Source organism: Zootoca vivipara, chromosome 5 (assembly GCF_963506605.1).
Source record: "Zootoca vivipara chromosome 5, rZooViv1.1, whole genome shotgun sequence".
Taxonomy (NCBI): domain Eukaryota; kingdom Metazoa; phylum Chordata; class Lepidosauria; order Squamata; family Lacertidae; genus Zootoca; species Zootoca vivipara.
Window position 1 is genome coordinate 65,759,137 of NC_083280.1, and position 20,962 is coordinate 65,780,098.

General features: G+C 42.1%; 1 protein-coding gene and 1 pseudogene across 1 annotated transcript; both read right to left on the reverse strand.

The window, feature by feature from the left end:
• Positions 1-3,262: 3,262 nt before the first annotated feature.
• On the reverse strand, positions 3,263-3,510 carry LOC118096650 (ATP synthase subunit f, mitochondrial-like; annotated as a pseudogene).
• Positions 3,511-4,301: 791 nt separating this feature from the next.
• Positions 4,302-19,342, reverse strand: LOC118096649 (lipase member M). The gene is made up of 10 exons (XM_035138715.2): positions 19,184-19,342; positions 18,501-18,609; positions 15,925-16,042; positions 14,780-14,978; positions 12,700-12,809; positions 11,563-11,702; positions 9,792-9,938; positions 8,078-8,149; positions 7,253-7,318; positions 4,302-5,668 (listed from the first exon to the last, which is right to left on the reverse strand). The coding sequence occupies exons 2-10, from the start codon at positions 18,600-18,602 to the stop codon at positions 5,435-5,437; spliced, it is 1,188 nt and encodes a 395-aa protein (XP_034994606.1). The 5' UTR covers positions 18,603-18,609; positions 19,184-19,342; the 3' UTR covers positions 4,302-5,434.
• Positions 19,343-20,962: the final 1,620 nt, after the last annotated feature.

The window sequence follows — 20,962 nt, forward strand, 5'->3', positions numbered from 1 at the left end:
AATCTGATCTCATTTTTTGACAGAATTACAAGCCTGGTAGATGAAGGGAACGCTGTGGATGTAGCCTATCTTGATTTCAGCAAGGCTTTTGACAAGGTGCCCCATGATATTCTTGTAAAGAAGCTGGTAAAATGCGGGCTAGACAATGCTACCATTCGGTGGATTTGTAACTGGCTGACTGACCGAACCCAAAGGGTGCTCATCAATGTCCCTTCCTCATCCTGGAGAGTAGTGACTAGTGGGGTGCCACAGGGTTCTGTCTTGGGCCCAGTCTTATTCAACATCTTTATCAATGACTTGGATGATGGGCTTGAGGGCATCCTGAGCAAGTTTGCAAACGACACCAAATTGGGAGGGGTGGCTAATACCTCAAAGGACAGGATCACACTTCAAAATGACCTTAACAGATTAGACAACTGGGCCAAAGCAAACAAGATGAATTTTAACAAGGAGAAATGTAAAGTACTACACTTGGGCAAAATAAAAAATAAAAAATGAAAGGCACAAATACAGGATGGGAGACACCTGGCTTGAGAGCAGTACATGTGAAAAGGATCTAGGAGTCTTGGTAGACCACAAACTTGACATGAGTCAACAATGTGATGCAGCAGCTAAAAAAGCCAATGCAATTCTGGGCTGCATCAATAGGAGTAGAGCATCTAGATCAAGGGAAGTAATAGTACCACTGTATTCTGCTCTGGTCAGACCTCATCTGGAGTACTGTGTCCAGTTCTGGGCACCACAGTTCAAGAAGGATACTGACGAGCTGGAACGTGTCCAGAAGAGGGCAACCAAAATGGTCAAAGGCCTGAAAACGATGCCTTATGAGGAACGTCTTAGGGAGCTGGGTATGTTTAGCCTGGAGAAGAGAAGGTTGCGGGGTGATATGATAGCCATGTTCAAATATATAAAAGGATGTCATATAGAGGAGGGAGAAAGATTGTTTTCTGCTGCTCCAGAGAAGCGGACACGGAGCAATGGATTCAAACTACAAGAAAGAAGATTCCACCTCAACATTAGGAAGAACTTCCTGACAGTAAGAGCTGTTCGGCAGTGGAATTTGCTACCAAGGAGTGTGGTGGAGTCTCCTTCTTTGGAGGTCTTTAAGCAGAGGCTTGACAGCCATATGTCAATAATGCTTTGATGGTGTTTCCTGCTTGGCAGAGGGTTGGAGTGGATGGTCCTTGTGGTCTCTTCCAACTCTATGATTCTATGATTCATTCTGAAGCCCTTCTCATTCTTTTCTCATATTACTTTAAAGAGGAATGAAGGGCGGAAAGGAAATAGGTTATAACGTTTTTCAATTCGTTCATCTCAGTTCATTCATCTTGAAAATTCACACAAGCATTCATCTCCATGTGTGGCTCCATGTAGCCCTAAAACAAACTCTAAAATAAAGTTAGGTCACACTAACCTTCCACAAAAGTCACTTGCTCCACTGAGAAGTTCAAACACTTTGATGATGAACATTCTTGGCTCCTCTTTTATACCAGAAACATAAGATAAAGATGATAGATAAATGACACCAGTCACATACAACATTTCCCTTGCAATCATTAGCTGCATGGGCAGTGAACATCACCTTAGCCTTTCAGCTACCACTTACCTATAACCTGAGGAATGTCTTTTGCTCGACAGTTATTTCTGCTATTGTACATTACAAGGAAAATAAGACTCGTAGCATGCAATCCAGAGATATAGGCTCATTGCTAAAAGATCTGAAAGGGCCAAAGCATTCTGTTGTTGGAAGGCATCTGAAACACATTCCCATTTATGTTTGGAGTCAAAGAAAGGCTGTATTTCAGTTTTGATAATTTGGCTAAGATGCCCTGATGAGTTTCAGGTAAATATATCAATTATCATGATTGCTTGGCTAGCATATAAGGACATAAAAAGAGCTTGCTGGACCAGGCTGCTGGAGGCTCCTGCAGACAATCAGAAGCCACATTGGACATTTGGGTTCCAAAGAACGTTTGCAAACCATAACACTCACTTCCGGGTTTGCAGCGTTCAGGAGCCAAAACGTTTGAGTCGCAAGGCGTTCGAGTTCCAATCTGTTTTGCCATCATCTTTCATACCTTATATGATGTTTTGTTTTGAAATCTTTAAGATAATACTTCAGCTTTCCTGTCAACTACATTGCTTTGAATGTGTACTTTATGTTTGACTTTCTTCAATAATGTTTTATTATGGATTGTTTTATTTGATGAAAAATGTCTGTCAGGATTGAGGCTGTGTTGTATTTTGGGGGAGAATTAGAACTGTGTGGGTTTCAATTGTTATCCCACATAGATTAACAGTTAAAAGTAGACCTGTTGTGATGGCCCATGACACAGATCAATTACTGGCTGGCCCTTGCTTGCTTGTTATACAGTGTTTGTCTTTTTCAGCTATTCCCCATTTTCACCCTCCCCCCTTTTGAAAGTAGGGTTGCCATATTTCAGAAAGTGAAAAGCCAGACATGAAAGTTGTTGAGCTTCGCCCACCCCCGACATGAGTTGCCATACCTCCAGAGTTTCCCATACATCTCAGCGATTTCCGCCCAGACACTATTTCTGATGGCTGAATCCCAGCTATGTCCAGAAAATTCTGGACATATGGCAACCCTATGAAAGTAAATATTTTATTACAATCATACCTCGGTTTAAGTACACCTCGGTTTGAGTATTTTCAGTTTAAGTACTCCACGGACCTGTCTGGAACGGATCAATCCACTTTCCATTACTTTCAATGGGAAAGTTCACTTCAGGTTAAGTACGCTTCAGGTAAAGTATGGACTTCCGGAACCATTTACACTCATACCTCGGGTTAAGTACGCTTCAGGTTGAGTACTCCGCGGACCCGTCTGGAACGGATTAATCCACTTTCCATTACTTTCAACGGGAAAGTTCGCTTCAGGTTAAGTACGCTTCAGTTTAAGTACTTCACGGACCGTCTGGAACAGATTAATCCACTTTCCATTACTTTCAATGGGAAAGTTCGCTTCAGGTTAAGTACGCTTCAGTTTAAGTACTTCACGGACCACCTGGAACGGATTAATCCACTTTCCATTACTTTCAAGTTCGCTTCAGCTTAAGTAAACTTCAGGTTAAGTACGTCTTCCGGCACCAATTGTGTTTGTAAACCGAGGTACCACTGTATTGGTCACAGAATACGCTGGAATGCCTAGAAGGTTAGAACCTTCAGTTAGACCATTCAGTTGAAGCAAACTCCCACTACGAGTCACAGTATGGCAGCTTGTATTCTTCTGGCCCATCAAGCTTCAGTGATACTTCCTCCAGCACTCATGCTTTATATGGTCGTAGCTCCAGACGTAGCTGATGACCACGTTTGCAATCATCATCCTTTCTTCACATCAATGTACTTCTTGACAAATCTATTATAGCCTCCCCAGACACTTATAACAAGCCCAACTGGGGTGTAATCTCGCATTGCTAACCAGGTTGGCAACTGTCCCACTTTTGTAACCAGCAGCCTCATATATTTTACTGGAACGGGTTGGTCTGCCATCTTGAAGTTGCCACAGTGTTTCCCTCCCTCCCCCATTTTCTTTTCAATCATATTGAGCTGAAGGTTCGTTGTGTAGTCACTTTGTGGATAGTCCTCAAAATGTGTAATATCACTCTTCAAACTCACCAAAGCACACTGAAATGTCCAGAATACTATGTTGTATTGTTGGAGCACACTAAGGAAACCGTTGTTGACCATTTGCACTAAACTAGATTTCAAACGAGTCCATCAGAGGGTGTGGGTGGGTGCACGGAGCCTTGAAAATGTAGATTTTAAATAAAAGAAAATTAAGTAAAAACCTCCAGCTATAATATTTCCCCCAGAATTGGATGCAGCTATGCTTTCCCTTTTGAGGACATGAAAGCTGCCAAATTTCAGAAAGATATATTTAATAGGAAATAGAAATCACCTTAGGTTGGGGGTTTTTGGGGGGGAGGGGGTTTGAGCTTGAAAACTGGGGACACTGGAGTGAGGTGCCCATGGGTGCCTGCCAATGTTCAGACAAATAGGTCCAGGAGCTATTGTAGTATGTAATTTTATTCTGTTATTATTTAAAAAAAATAGAAAGTCGCAGTTTTTTCTTCACTGCCCCTCTGTGCCTGGATGTTGTGGGTAATGTGACAAATTTTGTAGATATGTTTATAGATAAAACTCCCCTTGTTATCCTAGAATCAACTATCTGTAGTAGTGATTGTTAAGACAGCAGCAAGGAATTGTATTTCTCTGAAGGCTGCCCAGTGCCCACTCCCCCCCCCCCGAAGTTCAAGGAATAAGGAGTCACTTCTGGAACAAAATTCAATGTTTATTTAATTACATTCTCTGAAGGTTTAAAGCATGATGGTTTCAACTGTGAGACACAAAACTAAAAAGTTTAAGACAGGACCTTTTTACAGATAATTTTACACTCTTTTCTAAACCAATTATCAGGGAGACTTTACCCACCTAGAATGGCTGGCACTGTTCCTAACCAGAAACACCCACTCAATATCTTCTTCCATTTAGTTTCCCCTCAGGGAATCAAAACTGAGTTGCCCTGCCTAGTTAGTCCAAGCCTTAACTGCCCCCCCCCCCTGGCAGCCACATTCATTCAGCACCATACATTTTAAGCACTCTGGAAGTGTAGTACTGTGTGGTGAGATGTTATCACATTTGTATCCTGGCTTTTTTCCTGGGGTCTGATGCCTCAAGGCAATTCTTATATTCATAACCATGTGATTAAAGATACACAAACCAGTGGTGAGGAAACTGATACACTTAAAAAAACAATTAAGCCCTCTTAAAACACTAAGTCATTAATTACTCCAAATAATTATGGGAACTGTAGTTTCTTAAGGATGCAGAGAGCTGCTAGAAGACCACTATTCCCTTCAGAGAGCTACAAGTAGAGGGATGAATTGGAACTGGAACTGGAAATTGTAGCTCTCTGAGTTCCCAGGAAGCCACGGGAAACCATGACTTTTAAACTGGTATAAGAGTGCTTTCAACATATGTCAATGGATTTTTAAATACTGTGGATTTCAATGGCCTACAAAGACTGTCAATGCCAGTACAGTCATACCTTGGAAGTCGAACGGAATCTGTTCCAGAAGTCCGCTAGACTTCTAAAACGTTCGGAAACCAAACAGTGGCTTCTGATTGGCTGCAGGAAGCCCTGTCAGCCGTTCGGCTTCCAGAAGAATGTTCAAAAACTGGAACACTCACTTCCAGGTTCCAATCATTTGGGAGCTGATTTGCTCGGGAGCCAAGGCGTTTGAGATCCAAGGTACGACTGTATAGTGTTTGTTGTGACTGGTGTAAAAGAAAGAAATGAAATTTATCATAGGAATGTATCAATTTACAGAGACATCCTCACAGAATCATAGAATTGTAGAGTTGGAAGGGGCCCCAAGAGTCATCTAATCCAGCCCGCTGCAATGCAGAAATCTCAGCTAAAGCATCTCATCAACTCCATGATTTTATGGTACATGAGTTTGGGGGCACTGAGGCCCCAGATGAAATCCCAGTGGTTCCAGTATGTCATATTTTTGTAGTAAACTAGGTTAGTGATACGAGGAAGTAAGACGGCTACATCTCTGGGGGTTGCAATCAGGTCATTCCCGCCAGACCACACTGCAGTTGGCACAGTCATGTCCTCTATTTTATACGAAGGGGGAAAGCTCTAGAAAGTAAAAGACAGTGACTCATTATTATTTTTTAAAATGTTGTTAGTGACAGCATCTTGACACAATTCAGACCACCTATGGACAGTCCACAGGCTTGTAAAGATGGTGGTTTTTCCTTCTTTCCACCTAGAACACTTAGTCCGCTGACATGTTTTAAATATGGTTGGGTGGATCCTCTGAGGTTCTCCACAGATTTGCTCCTGATTTTTTGAAGTTTTGCACTAAAAGCCCAGGAATTGTAGGCACTGATTTATTGCTTTCTGGAGTTTGTATTCTTCTTCTTTTTTTGTATTCTAACTTATTTCTTTTTAGTTTGTTGTACACTACTTTGATGGCCTCAGCCCATGAAGTGGCCTACACATTTACAAAACAAACAAACAAATGAACAATGGAGCAGGGGGCAGGGAGAACACAAGGCAACCCGACTGGCAGTTGAAAGCTTCCCTGAAAGAGCTACACTCTCTGTAATTCATCACACAGATAATATGATGATGTGGGAAGAAGAGGGGAGTTCTCCCCACATTTCTTTGCTGCCAGTGCCATTTTTCCTGCAAGGAAAGTGGGGAGTGGTTTGGGTGGTGGGAATGGCTTTGAGGACCCTCCAACTATTTGCTGCTTGGTCTGAGGAAACTGAGTTTGGGAGTCAGGGGATTCACCCCACATTTTAAGGAGGTGGGAAAGAACCTGCTTTGAAGGCAGAAGGTCCCATATTAAATCCCTGGCAGGGCTAGGAGAAATCCCTGGAGACAACTAGACACATCTCGGCGGCTCCTCCAGACTTTGGTCAAATGTGTGGTCTGGGGGTGGATCTAGGGTGAGGGTGGGGCTAATGTACATAGCCATGCTCCACACACAACCCACATTCTCTGAGCATGTGGAGGCAAACACCTGATGGGATCACATTCACATTCCATTAACTGTGAACTAGTGTGGTACACTGGTTAGATTGTTAATTAGTACTTGGAGATCCACGTTTACATTCCCCCTTAACCATGAAGCTCACTGACTGACCCTGGATCAGTCACAATCATTCTAGTCTACCTCACAGGGTTGTTGTGAGGATAAAATGAGGGGACAATGACCCATTCCAGGTTAAACTTCATGGATGAATGGCGGGAGGTACGGTATATAGGGCTGCCATACGTCCAGGAATTGGACTGTCAAAATGGGGTCTGGGCAAATTTTCACCAAATTGGAAAACCTAGACGTGGCAACTAGAGCATTTTTTAAAAGAAAAAAAAATGTTTTAAAAATCCACACACCCCCAGCAAAAAAACTCAACAACTTTGACAAAAAAACAAAACAAAACCCAACTTTTCCTGATTTGGGAATATGTAGATATATATAAACTTGTGTCACCAAATCACTTTTTTGATAAAAAGTATGAGATTTTGCAAGTCCATGTTAAGAACATCAGAAAACTAGGCCAAATGCTTAACTCTTATATTGACACTGATGAGAACTCCAAGCAGTTAATATCATCTGGGTTGTGCTGATAGTCAGAACCATTGCAAATATGTGCCCTTGATGCAGATTTCTATTTTCACCATATTTACTGAACAAAAATTGTTCTCTCTTACCTGGTTATATCTTGCCTGATTCTCATTCCCGTAGTCAAAGTATCTGAATAATCCTGAATCTCTTATCTATCAAAATAATAGGAAAGCCATAGCATTGGATATTAGCATTAGATATTATGTGATACATATTACAAATAATAAAATTACTATTTTTGATCTAACCTATTCTTTTCTTTAAAATCCTTGTTATGAATGTTGCCTGTTCCTTTTGGAATTTATCTCTATGGCAGTAAATATCCCTTGGGGTAAAATATATTTTATGTGAGGAATCCCTTTCTGAAATGAAGGGATTTGCAGAACACTTGGTGTTCATGTGCCCATTTTTTCATAAGACAAAAAGAGTTCCCTACTCTGCCTAAATAAACAAAACTAGGTTTTAACCATGTCAGTTCAGAAAGCTCATACTAGAACAATATAGGCTTAAAAAATTGTCCAGTGGCACCTTAGAGACCAACTAAGTTTGTTCTGGGTATAAGCTTTCATGTGCATGCACACTTCTTCAGATACACTGAAACAGAAGTCACCAGACCACTGTTTCAGATGTATCTGAAGAAGTGTGCATACACATGAAAGCTTATACCCAGAACAAACTTAGTTGGTCTCTAAGGTGCTACTGGAAAGTTTTTTTTATTTATTTTGACTGCGTCAGACCAACATGGCTACCTACCTGAATCTTAAATTGGCTTAATTATTGTAGTGGCTTCCCAGTTAAGTACATTAACAGTTGCAGGATTCTTTGGTGGAAGCTTTGTAATTTTTGAGTGTGCATATAAGCATGGAACTCTCTTGGCCACCACAGCTGCTAAAAAGTATACAGCACCCTACCTGTTTCCAGTGTACAATAGATTTAGCTGATGTTCCATCTATAAAGCGAGCTGCATACACATCCAATCGACTCTGCAGGAAAAGTTTGAAAAACAAACAGAAATCTGGAAAATCCGTGATTTTTTTTTAAAAAAACAAACCACGAAACTCCCCTACAAGTAAAGGCTTTTTTGTTTAGAAAAGGGATGAGGAAAATACTATACAATTTAAAGAGTGCATTTGTACGGGATATATATATATATATATATATATATATATATATATATATATATATTATTTCTCCCTTTCGCATTAAAAGAACCTGAGGCCACCAAAGCTGGCAGATTCAAGAAATTTCAAGCAAATATTTTTGTCACACAGTGATATATAGCTCATCTGGGGAATTCACTTCTGCAATATGTGATAGTGGCTTTGAAGTGGGTTGAGACAAATTAATAGATGATAGCTCTATCAGTGGCTACTACTCATGATGGCTCTGTAGTACCTCCAGTGTCAGAGACAATATATTTCTGAAGAGCAGCTGCTGGGAGACAGGAATGGTGAGACTGAGGTTGTGCTCAGGCTGTCCTCATGTATTTCCTATAGGAATCTGGTTGGCACTATGAAAACAGGATGCTGGGCGTGATGGGCCTTTGGTTTCCAACGTTTCTCGAACGTGGGTCCCTAGCTGTTGTCGGACTACAACTCCCATCATCCCTGACCACTGGTCCTGCTATCTAGGGATGATGGGAGTTGTAGTCCAGCAACAATAGGGGACCCAAATTTGAGAAACCCAGGGCTTTTCTTATGTTGCTAAGTTCCAGCTTTTTAGTAGCAACTATTGTTAAGGCAACAAGATGCATTAAAGTGGAACCACCCTTTGAGATGAATTGGCCACATCCTGCTTATTGCTCGGCAGGCCTTAGGCAGTGGATGCCTTCTGTCTTTAAGGTCATAGGCTGGACAGAGCCAAAATTCTAATGGTCATTTTTCTTCAGGAGACATGTCTCCGGTGCCAGCTGCACCCTAACTTTAAAGCAGTATCATATCACTTAAAAGAGGCATGGCTTCCCCCAAAGAATCCTGGGGGCTGTAGTTTGATAGGGGTGCTGAAAGTTGTTTGGTGACTCCTATAATTCCCCTCACAGACCTATATTATTTCCCACACACTGATTCTTAACCACTCTGAGGGAAGCCATGACTTTTTAAAGTGTTAAGATGCTGTATAGTGCAGATGGAGACTCAATTTCTGGCACTTATACCCATTTTCCTGGGAGTAAGTCCCATTCAGGCCCGGCTCTAGGTGTAGTCCCGGTGGCACAGGGCGCCAGGGCGCTGGACCGGTAAGGGGGGCGCTGCGCGGCGAAGCCGTGCTGCACGCAGCGAGGGTGGGGGCGCCGGAGCGATCTCCGCGCCTCAGCGCCAGGGTGCCCGACCTGCTTGAGACAGCCCTGGTCCCATTCAACTCTATGAGAATTGTTTCTGACTAGACACATATAAGATTGTGCTGTAATAGTGCAATCCTAGGCATATCTACTCACAAGTATTCTGTTCAATGAGACTTATTTAAAGTTTGTACAAGATTCCTGCCTTACACTGAGTCTTCAGTTTTTCACAGGGCTTTTTGCACCCTTTGGATGCTCAGCTTTTGCTGCAAAAATGAAGCTTCGTGAAGATTCAGAGCATGTAGCAAACCAATCACCAGCTACTATGTTTTCTTTACACATCTACACACCATATTTAGATTCGTTGCATTAAATCCGCCTGCCGAGAATATGAGTTGAGCACAGAATTGCTGCATCACTGTAGCGCTGCACAATTTCCTGAAAAGGTCTGCCACGGGCTTGCGAAACAGTACAAATTCTCCTCTGACAAAAATGCTCTGGGAAGATATAAAAGGTGTTACAATTAAACCTTAAAGAAATATTTGCGGGATTAGCTATGTTCCTCTAGAATTCTTTTGTGGCTGGTTGCAGCTTCTTAAAGCAGGCTTCCTCAAACTCGGCCCTCCAGATGTTTTTGGCCTACAACTCCCATGATCCCTAGCTAGCAGGACCAGTGGTCAGGGATGATGGAAATTGTAGTCTCAAAACATCTGGAGGGCCGAGTTTGAGGAAGCCTGTTTTAAAGGTTTCAGTTAGAGAGTGGGAACAGGGACCCATATGCTGATCGTATCCTCATTGCAGTTGCCAGGTGAACCTGGTCCACCTTCCTGTGGGAAGGCCTGAAAGAGATTTAGAAGGGCATCCAAAGGGAGGCTTGTAACCATGTTCCACCAAATCTATTTACAAGACCCCTTCAGATCTTCCAATTCAGGTGGAATCTCGGCACATATAAAAAAGGCTCTGAAAATGCTTTAAAAAGAAAAAGCTTTGAAAAATATGTTTAATCTGCCATAAGCTCAACATCACCATCTAGTGTCACATTTGTATAATGCACTTTATATTTGCAGCTGTATAGCTCAGTCCTCAGTGCAGGAAGGTTGAAATGCAAATTGGTGAATCTGTTGACTCTATTTCTCTCAGTTTTTTCATATCCCACTCTTAAGTTCAATTCTCTACATTTCTAAATCAGTTTTCTTTCTTTCTTTAAGCACGAGTCCACTTGAAATTTCTTCAGTGTGATTTTTTTCTAATATATACATTTTTGGTGCATTTTTGCCTATCACACACATTTTTGCAAATAAATTTCCCCTAATATAACCATTTTTGTCTGCTATTTTTGCTAACATGTGGATTGATATGCACATTCTACCTGAGTATATGCATTTTTGTATTCATAACCTGCCTGGAGAACCAAATTTTAGAGTTGAGTAAATTTTGAATGGCAGCTAAGCTTTTTTTTTGCATATTGTGCAAATTAAGTAGGTTCTCCTATAATACAAACTGATTTTTTTATTTTTTTATAAAAAAAAACCCATTCCTAGTTGGTTGTGGACCAGAAACATAAAGCACACATGCACCTCTCCCCTAGATTAAAATATTTAATCCTTAGGCTTTTGTTTTTTGTTTATTCTCTTTATGTTGATCAGCACTGTAAGAGCAATCCACAGCTCACTGAAATGTATACGGTAGTAAAGCCTGTGTTGGTTCTTCAAAACTTTTTTTTTTAAATGAAATTTCTAAACAGCCCTTCATCCTGTACACTCTCAGAGCAACATTACAGTTATGTAAACTGTGAACCTGTTATATAGAATCATACACTTTATAGACTTTTTCTTTTATAGCATAGAGCAGGCACCCCCAAACTTCGGCCCTCCAGATGTTTTGGACTACAATTCTCATCATCCCTGACCACTGGTCCTGTTGGCTAGGGATCATGGGAGGTGTAGGCCAAAACATCTGGAGGGCCGCAGTTTGGGGATGCCTGGCATAGAGTAATTTCAATGAGGGTGGCAGGTACAATTGTCTATCTTAGTTAAGGAGTTAAGAGAAAGGTTACTCTTAAATTCCTGCTGGCCCAGTATTTTTTGATTTCCCGGTAATAAAATAGAGGTTGATGTGTACCTTGGATGAGTAGTCAGGAAGTAGGAAGGAAAATTTGGAAGCAGGGCTTGTCACATGCTTAAGAGAAATCACAGGAGCCAAGGCGGTGAATAGTTTGATTTTTTGAGACAGCTCTGGTATGGCTGAAAATGCTATGAAGCCTAAGGGGTAGGGGAGAAAAACACAGTGAGCATTTAGGACTGCTCATGGTACGAAATTCATTCGCCAATTTACCAAAGGGGTACTCTAAAGCAGAGATGGGGATTCTGTGGCCCTCCTGATATGGCTGGACCACAACTCCCACTATCACTGTTCATTTGCCACACTGGCTGGGGCCGATGGGAATTGGAGTCCAAGCGCATTTGTAGGGCCACAGGTTCCCTATATCTGCCCTATGCGATGAATGGATGGCAAATTGAGGACTAGCAATAGATCTGCCATGGGTGGCAAAACCTGACAATCTCCCCTCTCTATTCATCAAGCTGAAACCAGTTGCCAGTAAAGTAAGGCAATGGAGATTATTCTGTTATCCTTGTAATGATTTTCTCTTTTAAATATAAGCTGTAAAAGTCTAAAATGAATCTAAATAGGGGAAACCCTGGGTCACAGCTGTGTGTAAAGCAAGGCTGAACTCTTATGATAGATCATGGGCCACATGGTAAGGTTTTATTCTGTAATGTCAAAGCTTCTTTTTCTCCCCAATGAGCAGCTGCTGATTGGAGGTGGGCAGAGGACATAGCTGCCAAGTTTTCCCTTTTCTCGCGAGGAAGCCTATTCAGCATAAGGGAAAATCCCTTTAAAAAAGGGATAACTTGGCAGCTATGGCAGAGGACCAGTTCGTGGGGTTCATCTGGCCCAAGGGCTGGAGATTTCTGGCCTATGGGCTGGTCAACAGCACACCTTACAACTTTCTCCACCCTTATAGCTATCTTCTCATCCCCCCCCCCTGAAAACTCCTGTGTACCCTCACAGGGACAAAGGGAATGCAGGCCCATAGATGCTGATTGGTTCACAATTCAGCACCAGTGTTGGGGCAAGGCTAACTCTCAACACAAAGGGATGAGCAGTATAAGGTGAAACTGGAATCATTACAGGTGGCTCTAGGATCCAGAAGGGCAGAACATAAGAGAATAAGAGAGTCAAAAAACTTTAGCATACCAATGGTTGTGCCTTGAGAGTAGCCTACATAATACAGTTGCTTCTGCCCAGTTTTCTTCAGAATGAAGTTGATCATTGCTGGAAGGTCATACAAAGCCATTTCATGGAAACTGAAGAAAAGATTCAAATGTTACAGCAAAATTAGTGACACCTCTTCATCTGAAATCCTAGATGCTCATCCGGTGTTACTTTCTGGAAGGTTTTGATTAAAATGTGGGTGCAGAACCAGGTGATGGAGCCACCATCTCTACTCTCCACATTAATTTTGCAACGGTGGCTTCTAGCAACAGAACATCACTAAAGATCACACACACTTTTTCACTTCACACATGAATCTCATGAAGAACCATCACACATAAAAGCAAGCTGTAGGATGTGAAGATGCTCAGTGTGTAGCCCTCTACTTCTTTCCACACATTCTGGAATCGTGCAGGTCACAGTACTTATGTGGAAAGCCAACTTGCATAGAGATCTATAGCTTTTAGTTACTGTCCTGCTCAGTGTAACCCTATTGAAATTAAGGTTATGATGAGGGAAGGCGGGGGGGGGGGATTTGATTCAGTTTGCATTGAAACCTGAATTTTTCAAATTTGCACTTTCTAAAACGAAATGACAAGTGAAACGTAGCCATCCTTCGAAATTCATATTACTCCATATGTTGTGATGCCATTCTCCAACCAATCAAGAGTTTACAAAAAATACATATATTATGCAAAACTGTGAATAAAATTGGTGAAAATGACATGATAAAATCTGCACACCAAAATATATCAAGAGAAATTTGCAAATGAAGACTTGTTAAACAGAAAATTTTCAAATTGCTACAGATATGTGGAGAACCAAATTTAGGACTGGGGGAAAAAAAGACAAACTGAGAGAACCAAAACCAGATTCTTCCATCCCTAACTAGGAGTAACAGGTTCACCCAGTCACAATGCTCCCCTCACATACAAATCATGGCATGGGAAGGGGCATTGTGAGGAATAAAAATGTTGCCTTTTCAAAAGGCCACAAGGCTGCAATGGCTAGATGACCGCAGACAGCAGAAACCTGCTTACATGTATCTTTAGAACAGCTTATGGTTAGGATAGAACAACTTGTGGTTAGGAGGCTTATAGATAGGGCCGTTTGCAACCGTTTGCGGTTTAGTTTATCTGTACATTTCAACTACGGTAATATGGGACTTGGTTACACCCAATAGTGGTTGGGATATGGCTTTATTGCTTGAGTCAATGTGTAAATACATAAGAAACATGGACCAAATAAGGAGAAAGGTAAACAGGAGTAGTGGTTGTCGAAACTAGAGTAATGGGAGATGTCGACAAAGGCGGGGATTTTAGTATTGTAACTAGGCGGTCCTGCAAGAACATATTGTACTGAATAAACGCTTTGCTGCTTCACCAATTTTGTTCAGAATTTATTTTGAGGGTCTTGGGACCCACATTTTACTTCTAACAGGCATCACACATAGAAAATCACACATAGGCCTGTAGGATGTGAAAAAAACCCTGTGTGTAGACTTCTACTCTTTCCCACACATTCTGGAATTGTGCAGAGCTCCCAAATTTTATAGTCCCCATTTCAAAGGGTTATGTTTCTACAGTTCATTTCTTAGGATAGCAACATGCATAGAAGCCTATAGGTTGTAGACATAGTCCTGCTCAGTGCAAATCTATTGACATAAAGGAATATGAATAGGGATAGGGAGAAATTCAATTCAGTCTACATTTAAAGCTGAATTTATCAAATTTGTTGATATGAGAACTAAAACTCAGCCATCCTTAAAATTTTTGAGTGATTAAGTTCTGCAACCAATCAGTTTTTACAAAAATGCGTATATTTGGTAAAAGTGTGCATAAAATGTATATTATTCGTGAAAATAACATTTAAAATGTACCATATTGGGAGATACTACTTGCAAAAATGTGTACATTAGTCAAAACTGCATACAAAAATGTTCTAATCTAGAGAAATTTGCACTGAAATGGGGAAGATCAGCAGAGTGAATGTGTGAAATAATATTGTACTATTTTAGTACTATTGTACTAAATATTGCTATTTATTTAACAGTTCAAAATACCTGAAATCCCAAAATTCATCTTGGTCAGTTGACAAATTCTGGTGTCTCCGAGACCAACTTGATCCTCTGCTGTTCCCCAGCCAAACATCATAGCCAGCATCCGCTAATATGAATCCAAAACTATTGTTCGCCAGATTTTCGACCCAGAAGCTAGCTTCCGCAACTATCCCATGCTGCAGCAACACAACAGGCCTGGGACCTGGTTTAAAAAACAAACCTTTATAACAAAGCAGATGAGTATCTCTGTGCCATGATAACAAAGATGTTTTCCCCTTGTTTATATTATTAGATTATAGTTTATATTACAGTGCATTATGTCAGTATGTTTTCTCGTCTCTAGTCTCATTCAGTGGCATGGATCTGAATTTTGCCTGTAGAGGAGGCTTGTCAACAAAGCCCTATTCAAGAATTCAGAAATATCTGTGGGCACTGAAACTGGGGAAGGGGAATAGGCAGGTGCATGCCAAACCATGCTCCCAAGGCCCTGATATGAAGTGGACTTGCCCATCCCATCATTAACCTTCCTGGGAGGTCTGAAGGGAATTTATAGGGATGCTTTCTCAAGGCACTTCCATGTGCTTCCATGAGGATGCCTCTATGTGATCCTGATAAGGCAGGGCTTTCATTTGAGGAGAGGCTTTTTAGGGTGTTCAGTCCCAGGGCCGTCTTAAGCATATCGGGTGCCCTGGCGCCATGGTGCGAAGATTGCTCCGACGCCCCCCCCGCCCCGTTTCCCATCGCAGCTGTCTGGCAGGCACAGCCGCACGGCACCCCCCCCCCCCCCCGGCGCCCTGGCGCCCTGCGCCACCCAGCCTTGCCTTAGAGCCGACCCTGTTCAGTCCCTTTCTGACCTTCCTGCTCAATACAAGACAGTTGAGGAGTGAAGCTGGTGTACCTGCCCCTTCACCCATCCAGTTTAAGACCGCATATGCTCCTCTGAACACTTCAATGGGGCTCCAGAGGGTCATGCAATGGCCTTCTGGGCCCAGTCGCTTTGGGTCTTGACTGAGGTTCTGATAGCTTCATGTAAAGCTCTGGTATTTACATAATTCTGCACTGTATTAAGGCTTTTAATATGCCACTGTGATAGGCCAGCAATTTGTTTTGGTTGGACTGTGAATAAGGAAAAAAATATTCTCAGATACCTTCGGCGGTAAGATTTTCTCTTCCAAAGGGAATTCGGTTTACTGTCAAATAGTAGCCATCATCTGTTAAGACTTCATGCTCTTCGCTGGGGTATCCTTTGTAGCGAATCACTTCGCTCTAAAAGAAGAAGAAATCAACTCCTCAGAAGTTTTAATTCAGAATGTTTTAATCTGTCACAAAGGGGACCTTTAGCTAACAGCTGTACACATTGATAGTGTCAGTACATAGGTCAGTCACTAGATGGCAATGGAGGCAGTTGTTTCTTCGTGAAGTCAGGCCTTTCCTGTGTCTGCTCTGTGTTTGTTTAAAAGACACCATAAACAGATGTCACCACAAGTGTACATTCCCTATATCTGCATACAACAATAGTTGAGCAGCACAATCATAGTGTTATTCACATGTAATGCTCAACAAGTTTACAACCTGCGTACAAAGCAGTTGAGCTGTGTCGACTCTTTCGACAAGTGTAGACTCTTTCACACAAGACCCTTTCACTCTTTCCTTTAAAAATCAGTTTGCAATAAGCTCCTGTTCAGTATGAAATGAAGCTGCACCAACACATCACCACCACCACCACCACCACCACCAGATTTCATTGCATTTGTATACTGTCTTTCTGCAAAGGCGCCTGAAATATACTCGGAGTCGAGAGTGAATTTCATGCTCTTTATTCAGCTCATAGTCATCAAGGAGGAGAAGAGAAGACGAAAATGGCTCTTTTCCCAAAACCATCTGCTTATATACATTATTTACACAATGGGCCTTGCGTGATTGGCTACTTCAGGGCTACACCTGTGGGCCAATTATATTGTGGATTGACTTCTGCCTGCAGCCTGATTGGCTGCTCCTACAGGCCAATCAGGTAGCAGATTCACTTCTGCCAGCCGCCTGATTGGCTGCTCCAGCAGGCCAATCAGGTTGCGGATTCACTTCCACCTGGAGTTGGATTGGGTAGCTCCCGCTGATTCTGAATCCTATTGTTCTAGGATTCAGCTCAGTACATAACAGCGCCCAAAGCAGTTCACTGTTTTAAAGTACTAAGACAAATGATAAAACATCTCAAAGTGGGGAGGAAGTCTGACTGGAGAAGGTTGTGATGTTGTCTGTGCCTGCCTCCTTCATACTCACTTACTCAACCTACACTCGGAATTGAGAAATGTTCCTGAACTGCTTTCAGTACAGTGGTACCTCTGGTTAAGAACTTAATTAGTTCCAGAGGTCCATTCTTAACCTGAAACTGTTCTTAATCTGAGGTACCACTTTAGCTAATGGGGCATCCCTCTGCCGCCGCACCATTTCTGTTCTCATCCTGAGGTAAAGTTCTTAACCTGAGGTACTACTTCTGGGTTAGCGGAGTCTGTAACCTGGGGTGTCTGTAATCCGAGGTGCCACTGTATTATGGAGTAGAATTCCTGGCTCTCACTCTTGGACACCGTACTCAGATTTTCAACCAGATTGTTACCAAACATTCAATCCCACAATTCACCACATAGAATATGTTACAATGAGTCCATTTAGCAGATTAATGCTGTTCTCAAAGATGTAAGCAGGGCTTTCTTTCAGCCAGAAGTCACCAGAACTCAGTTCCTGCACCTCTTAGGTGGGCTCCCTTGCCATTCTAAGGGAGGTGTTCATGCTGGTGCTACCAAAGTTGCATCCTTAGAGAGGGAGGCTTACTGTCTGATTCAGACTCAGGCACATCCCCAGAGGTGGGGAGCATTTTGCTGGCAGGAGGAGACACCTGGGTCAAATCAGGCAGCCCTCCCTTGGTGCTTGGGACATCCAATAGTACTGAGGTGTGACTTTCTCCCGACAACTAGCATCCAGCACAGCACCGCACAGGCCACTGGGTCCCTCCCCAGGACCAAATTCCCCACTCTCGTCCCATTCCTCCTCCCCGCTCTGGCCAGCTCTGCCAAGAAGTCTTTTTTGGGCTCATGACACTAAGAGGCAGTGTTTTTGGGGGGAGGGGCGCAGGGGGACACATACACCTAAACTTTCTGTGAATCTAAGTTTGGCCTCATTGAGGGGCAGTATTTCAATATGAGTAGGAAAAGGAAAGTACCCCTAAACATTTTTTAAAGAAAAAAGCACTGCTGAGAAGGAAAGAAAAGCACTGTTCCTTTTTCCTTGCTGTTCTACATACTCCTCTGTATCACCAGAAATAAGTTTTGCATTTCCCCATGGCTTGTTTCTTATCACTCCCAATTGCATATCCCCACCCTATTAACCAATAGTTATGCTTTTGATGTTCCAGACCTGGGATTGCCAACACAGTGCCCCTGTGGATCTTGTTGGGCTAGAACTCCCATTAGGCCCTGATAAATGGTCATGCAGTCTGGGGCTCTTGGGAACTGGAGTGCCACAACAGGGCACCTCGTTGGCTACTCCTGTTCTAGAAGGAAGGAAGGAAGGAAGGAAGGAAGGAAGGAAGGAAGGAAGGAAGGAAGGAAGGAAGGAAGAAGGAAGAAGCACTGCTCTTCAGCTCCCTCAGATCTGCATTCCAGGCCCATCTCAGGCCTGCCACTGCCATAAGATTTATAAAGTACATAGCTTTACAAAGTACATAGCTTACAACATTCATGTGAACTTCAGGATTTGAACCTCTGCTCCCACTCAGTTCTTCTGAGCTCCCAGTTGCTTGTATTAGGCAAGCGATGGCAAGAAACCACCACATCTTCTTTCTATATATGAATTTTTTTTTAAAAAAGAAAAAAGTGGGGGGGAGGGGGGAAAGGTGGGGTATCCTACATCAATTACTTCATAAGTATTGCAGACAAAATATAGACATTTTAATAAAATATTCCAGAATGTCTGAAATTCAAATTAAATACATGAGTAGCATACAAAAATAAACTATCAAACCTAATAGAAAACATAAAATTGTGTTACATGCATGAAGTCCAAGCTGCATAAACCAAGTAAACTAATTTGGGAAGAAAAGAAGAGTTTTCGACCAATGTGCATGCTATAACAACAACAGGGCTTGCTTTCCTTTTAGGAGATGAGAATATCAGGGAATTGGGGCTGAATGCTAAAAACACATGCTTGAGTCACAGCATGTTGTACCCACAGGGGCACATGAAAAAAACCTTTCTCTACAAATCTTTATTCCATTCTGTTTTAAGACATTCTTTCAAAAAATCTAGGCTACACTGTACCTTGCCGTCCCCCTTATTTTTTGCTTAGCAATACTCCATACCCCTCAAAATACAGACAAATATATACAAAAAACCTCAGAGTAAATGAAAATATTACCACTCAGAGTCCTCTTGCTGTGTTTAGGCAGGAACAGAATTTCCAAATGATGCCTCCTCCAACATTGCCAGCATTATCTATTACCAGAGAAATTCCTTTTCCATGTTTCACAAGAGCTTTGTTTTACAATTGCCATCAGTTCTCTTTCTTCTTGATATCAAAGTATCCGCAGCATAGCAGTAATATTGTGGGCGGCTTCCTTAGTTATATGACTTGAATGGCACAACATTCTTGGTTAGTTCCACTGGGAGCGCCTAATTAATACTTGTGTCCAGTGTAAAGGAAATAAATGCACATGACTGATGATCTGTAGCAGTGCACTTGACCTGGCCACTCACAACACAGCAGAACACATGTGCAGCTCTGTGCATTTTTGGCCCTGTAAATCTATGCTCCCCTAAATTACTAACGAGGGGTATGATGCACAAATATGCAGAAAGCGTGGAGTCAAGGTTATGGAAATGAATCCCGAATAGGCGACCCATGACTTTAAAGTGATGTACTTAATAAACCTTTTATTTTAATGCCTATGCCATTCATTTAAAAGCCATCCTGCATTTTAGTGCACAGTTCCTTTTGCATTCCTGCACGTAGGCATGTTTCCACCTAGGCTCCTATTTAATGTAATAGGTTTATGGTACATTCATAGAGACAGCATCAATTAAATCAATTTCATCCTACCTGTATGATGACAGCACCACTGGCAGCACCACTGTCATATGCACGAGTGCCCAGGTCTCCACCACTGCAGAGGCAACAAGGCCATTTTTTCACCATTGTAAATACATAGCCTGCAACATTCTACAATTATATCCAGGGGCACCCCCATGCCACACTTTCCACACTGTGTTCTTCTGACTCCTCCTATGTGTAAAAACACCCACCACTCTCTATGTTCCCCTTCTCACCTCTTTACTGTCATTACATATCACTGGAGGCTTTGCTTCATTTATACACTCTTGCAAAAACTGTCCTAACTGGTTTCTGAACAAGATGTTTTAGTAGATTGACAAGATCCATGTGTGCGAGGGTGTCTGTGTGTGAGTGCCATTCGAAAGAAACTCATCCTAGATTCGGTTTAATCTCACTTATTTGTAAGCAATGCAATCGCTTTTGGATGGGGTCCCTCAGGGACTCAAGCCTCTTCTATTTCTACCTAGATCATTCATCAAGTCCATTGGTTTTCATTTCAACACCAGCCGTATCCTGGTGACACCCAGCTTTACCTTTCTACCCTGGAGATCTTTATCTCTAGCCAGTCTTGCAGCTCCCGCTGCCTGCAGCAACATTCCTGCTCGGCACAACAGAGAGAAAACTTTTCATCTATCCTTCCAAATCTTTGCCTCCTCGGAGATGATGTGCTAACACAAAGATGGACTTTTTCACTGCTGGTGCCAGTGTTGTGGAATGCCCTCCCTGCTAAAATACAAGAGGTCCAGTCTGTGTTGGGTTTCTGCTGGCTTCCGAAAACACACCTGTTTAGGCAAGCATTCTCCTGCGCTGAACTCCTGGTGTGTTATTGTTTTAGTTTGTGTGCTTTTAATTATATATTTATTACTGTGCGTTATACTTAAGGGTCCCTCAATGCCCCAATGGATTTCCTATTGTTTGTTTTAATTATGCATTGATTTTACAATTGCAAACCACCTAGGAGCCACTTGCTAAATAAATAAATAAACGGTTGCCCATTTTCACTCATAGACAAGAGTCCCAATATAACTTGTTGTTAAGGCTCGAGAGCTGAATATTTTGATGGATCTTGCCTTCTTCTTCTTTTGT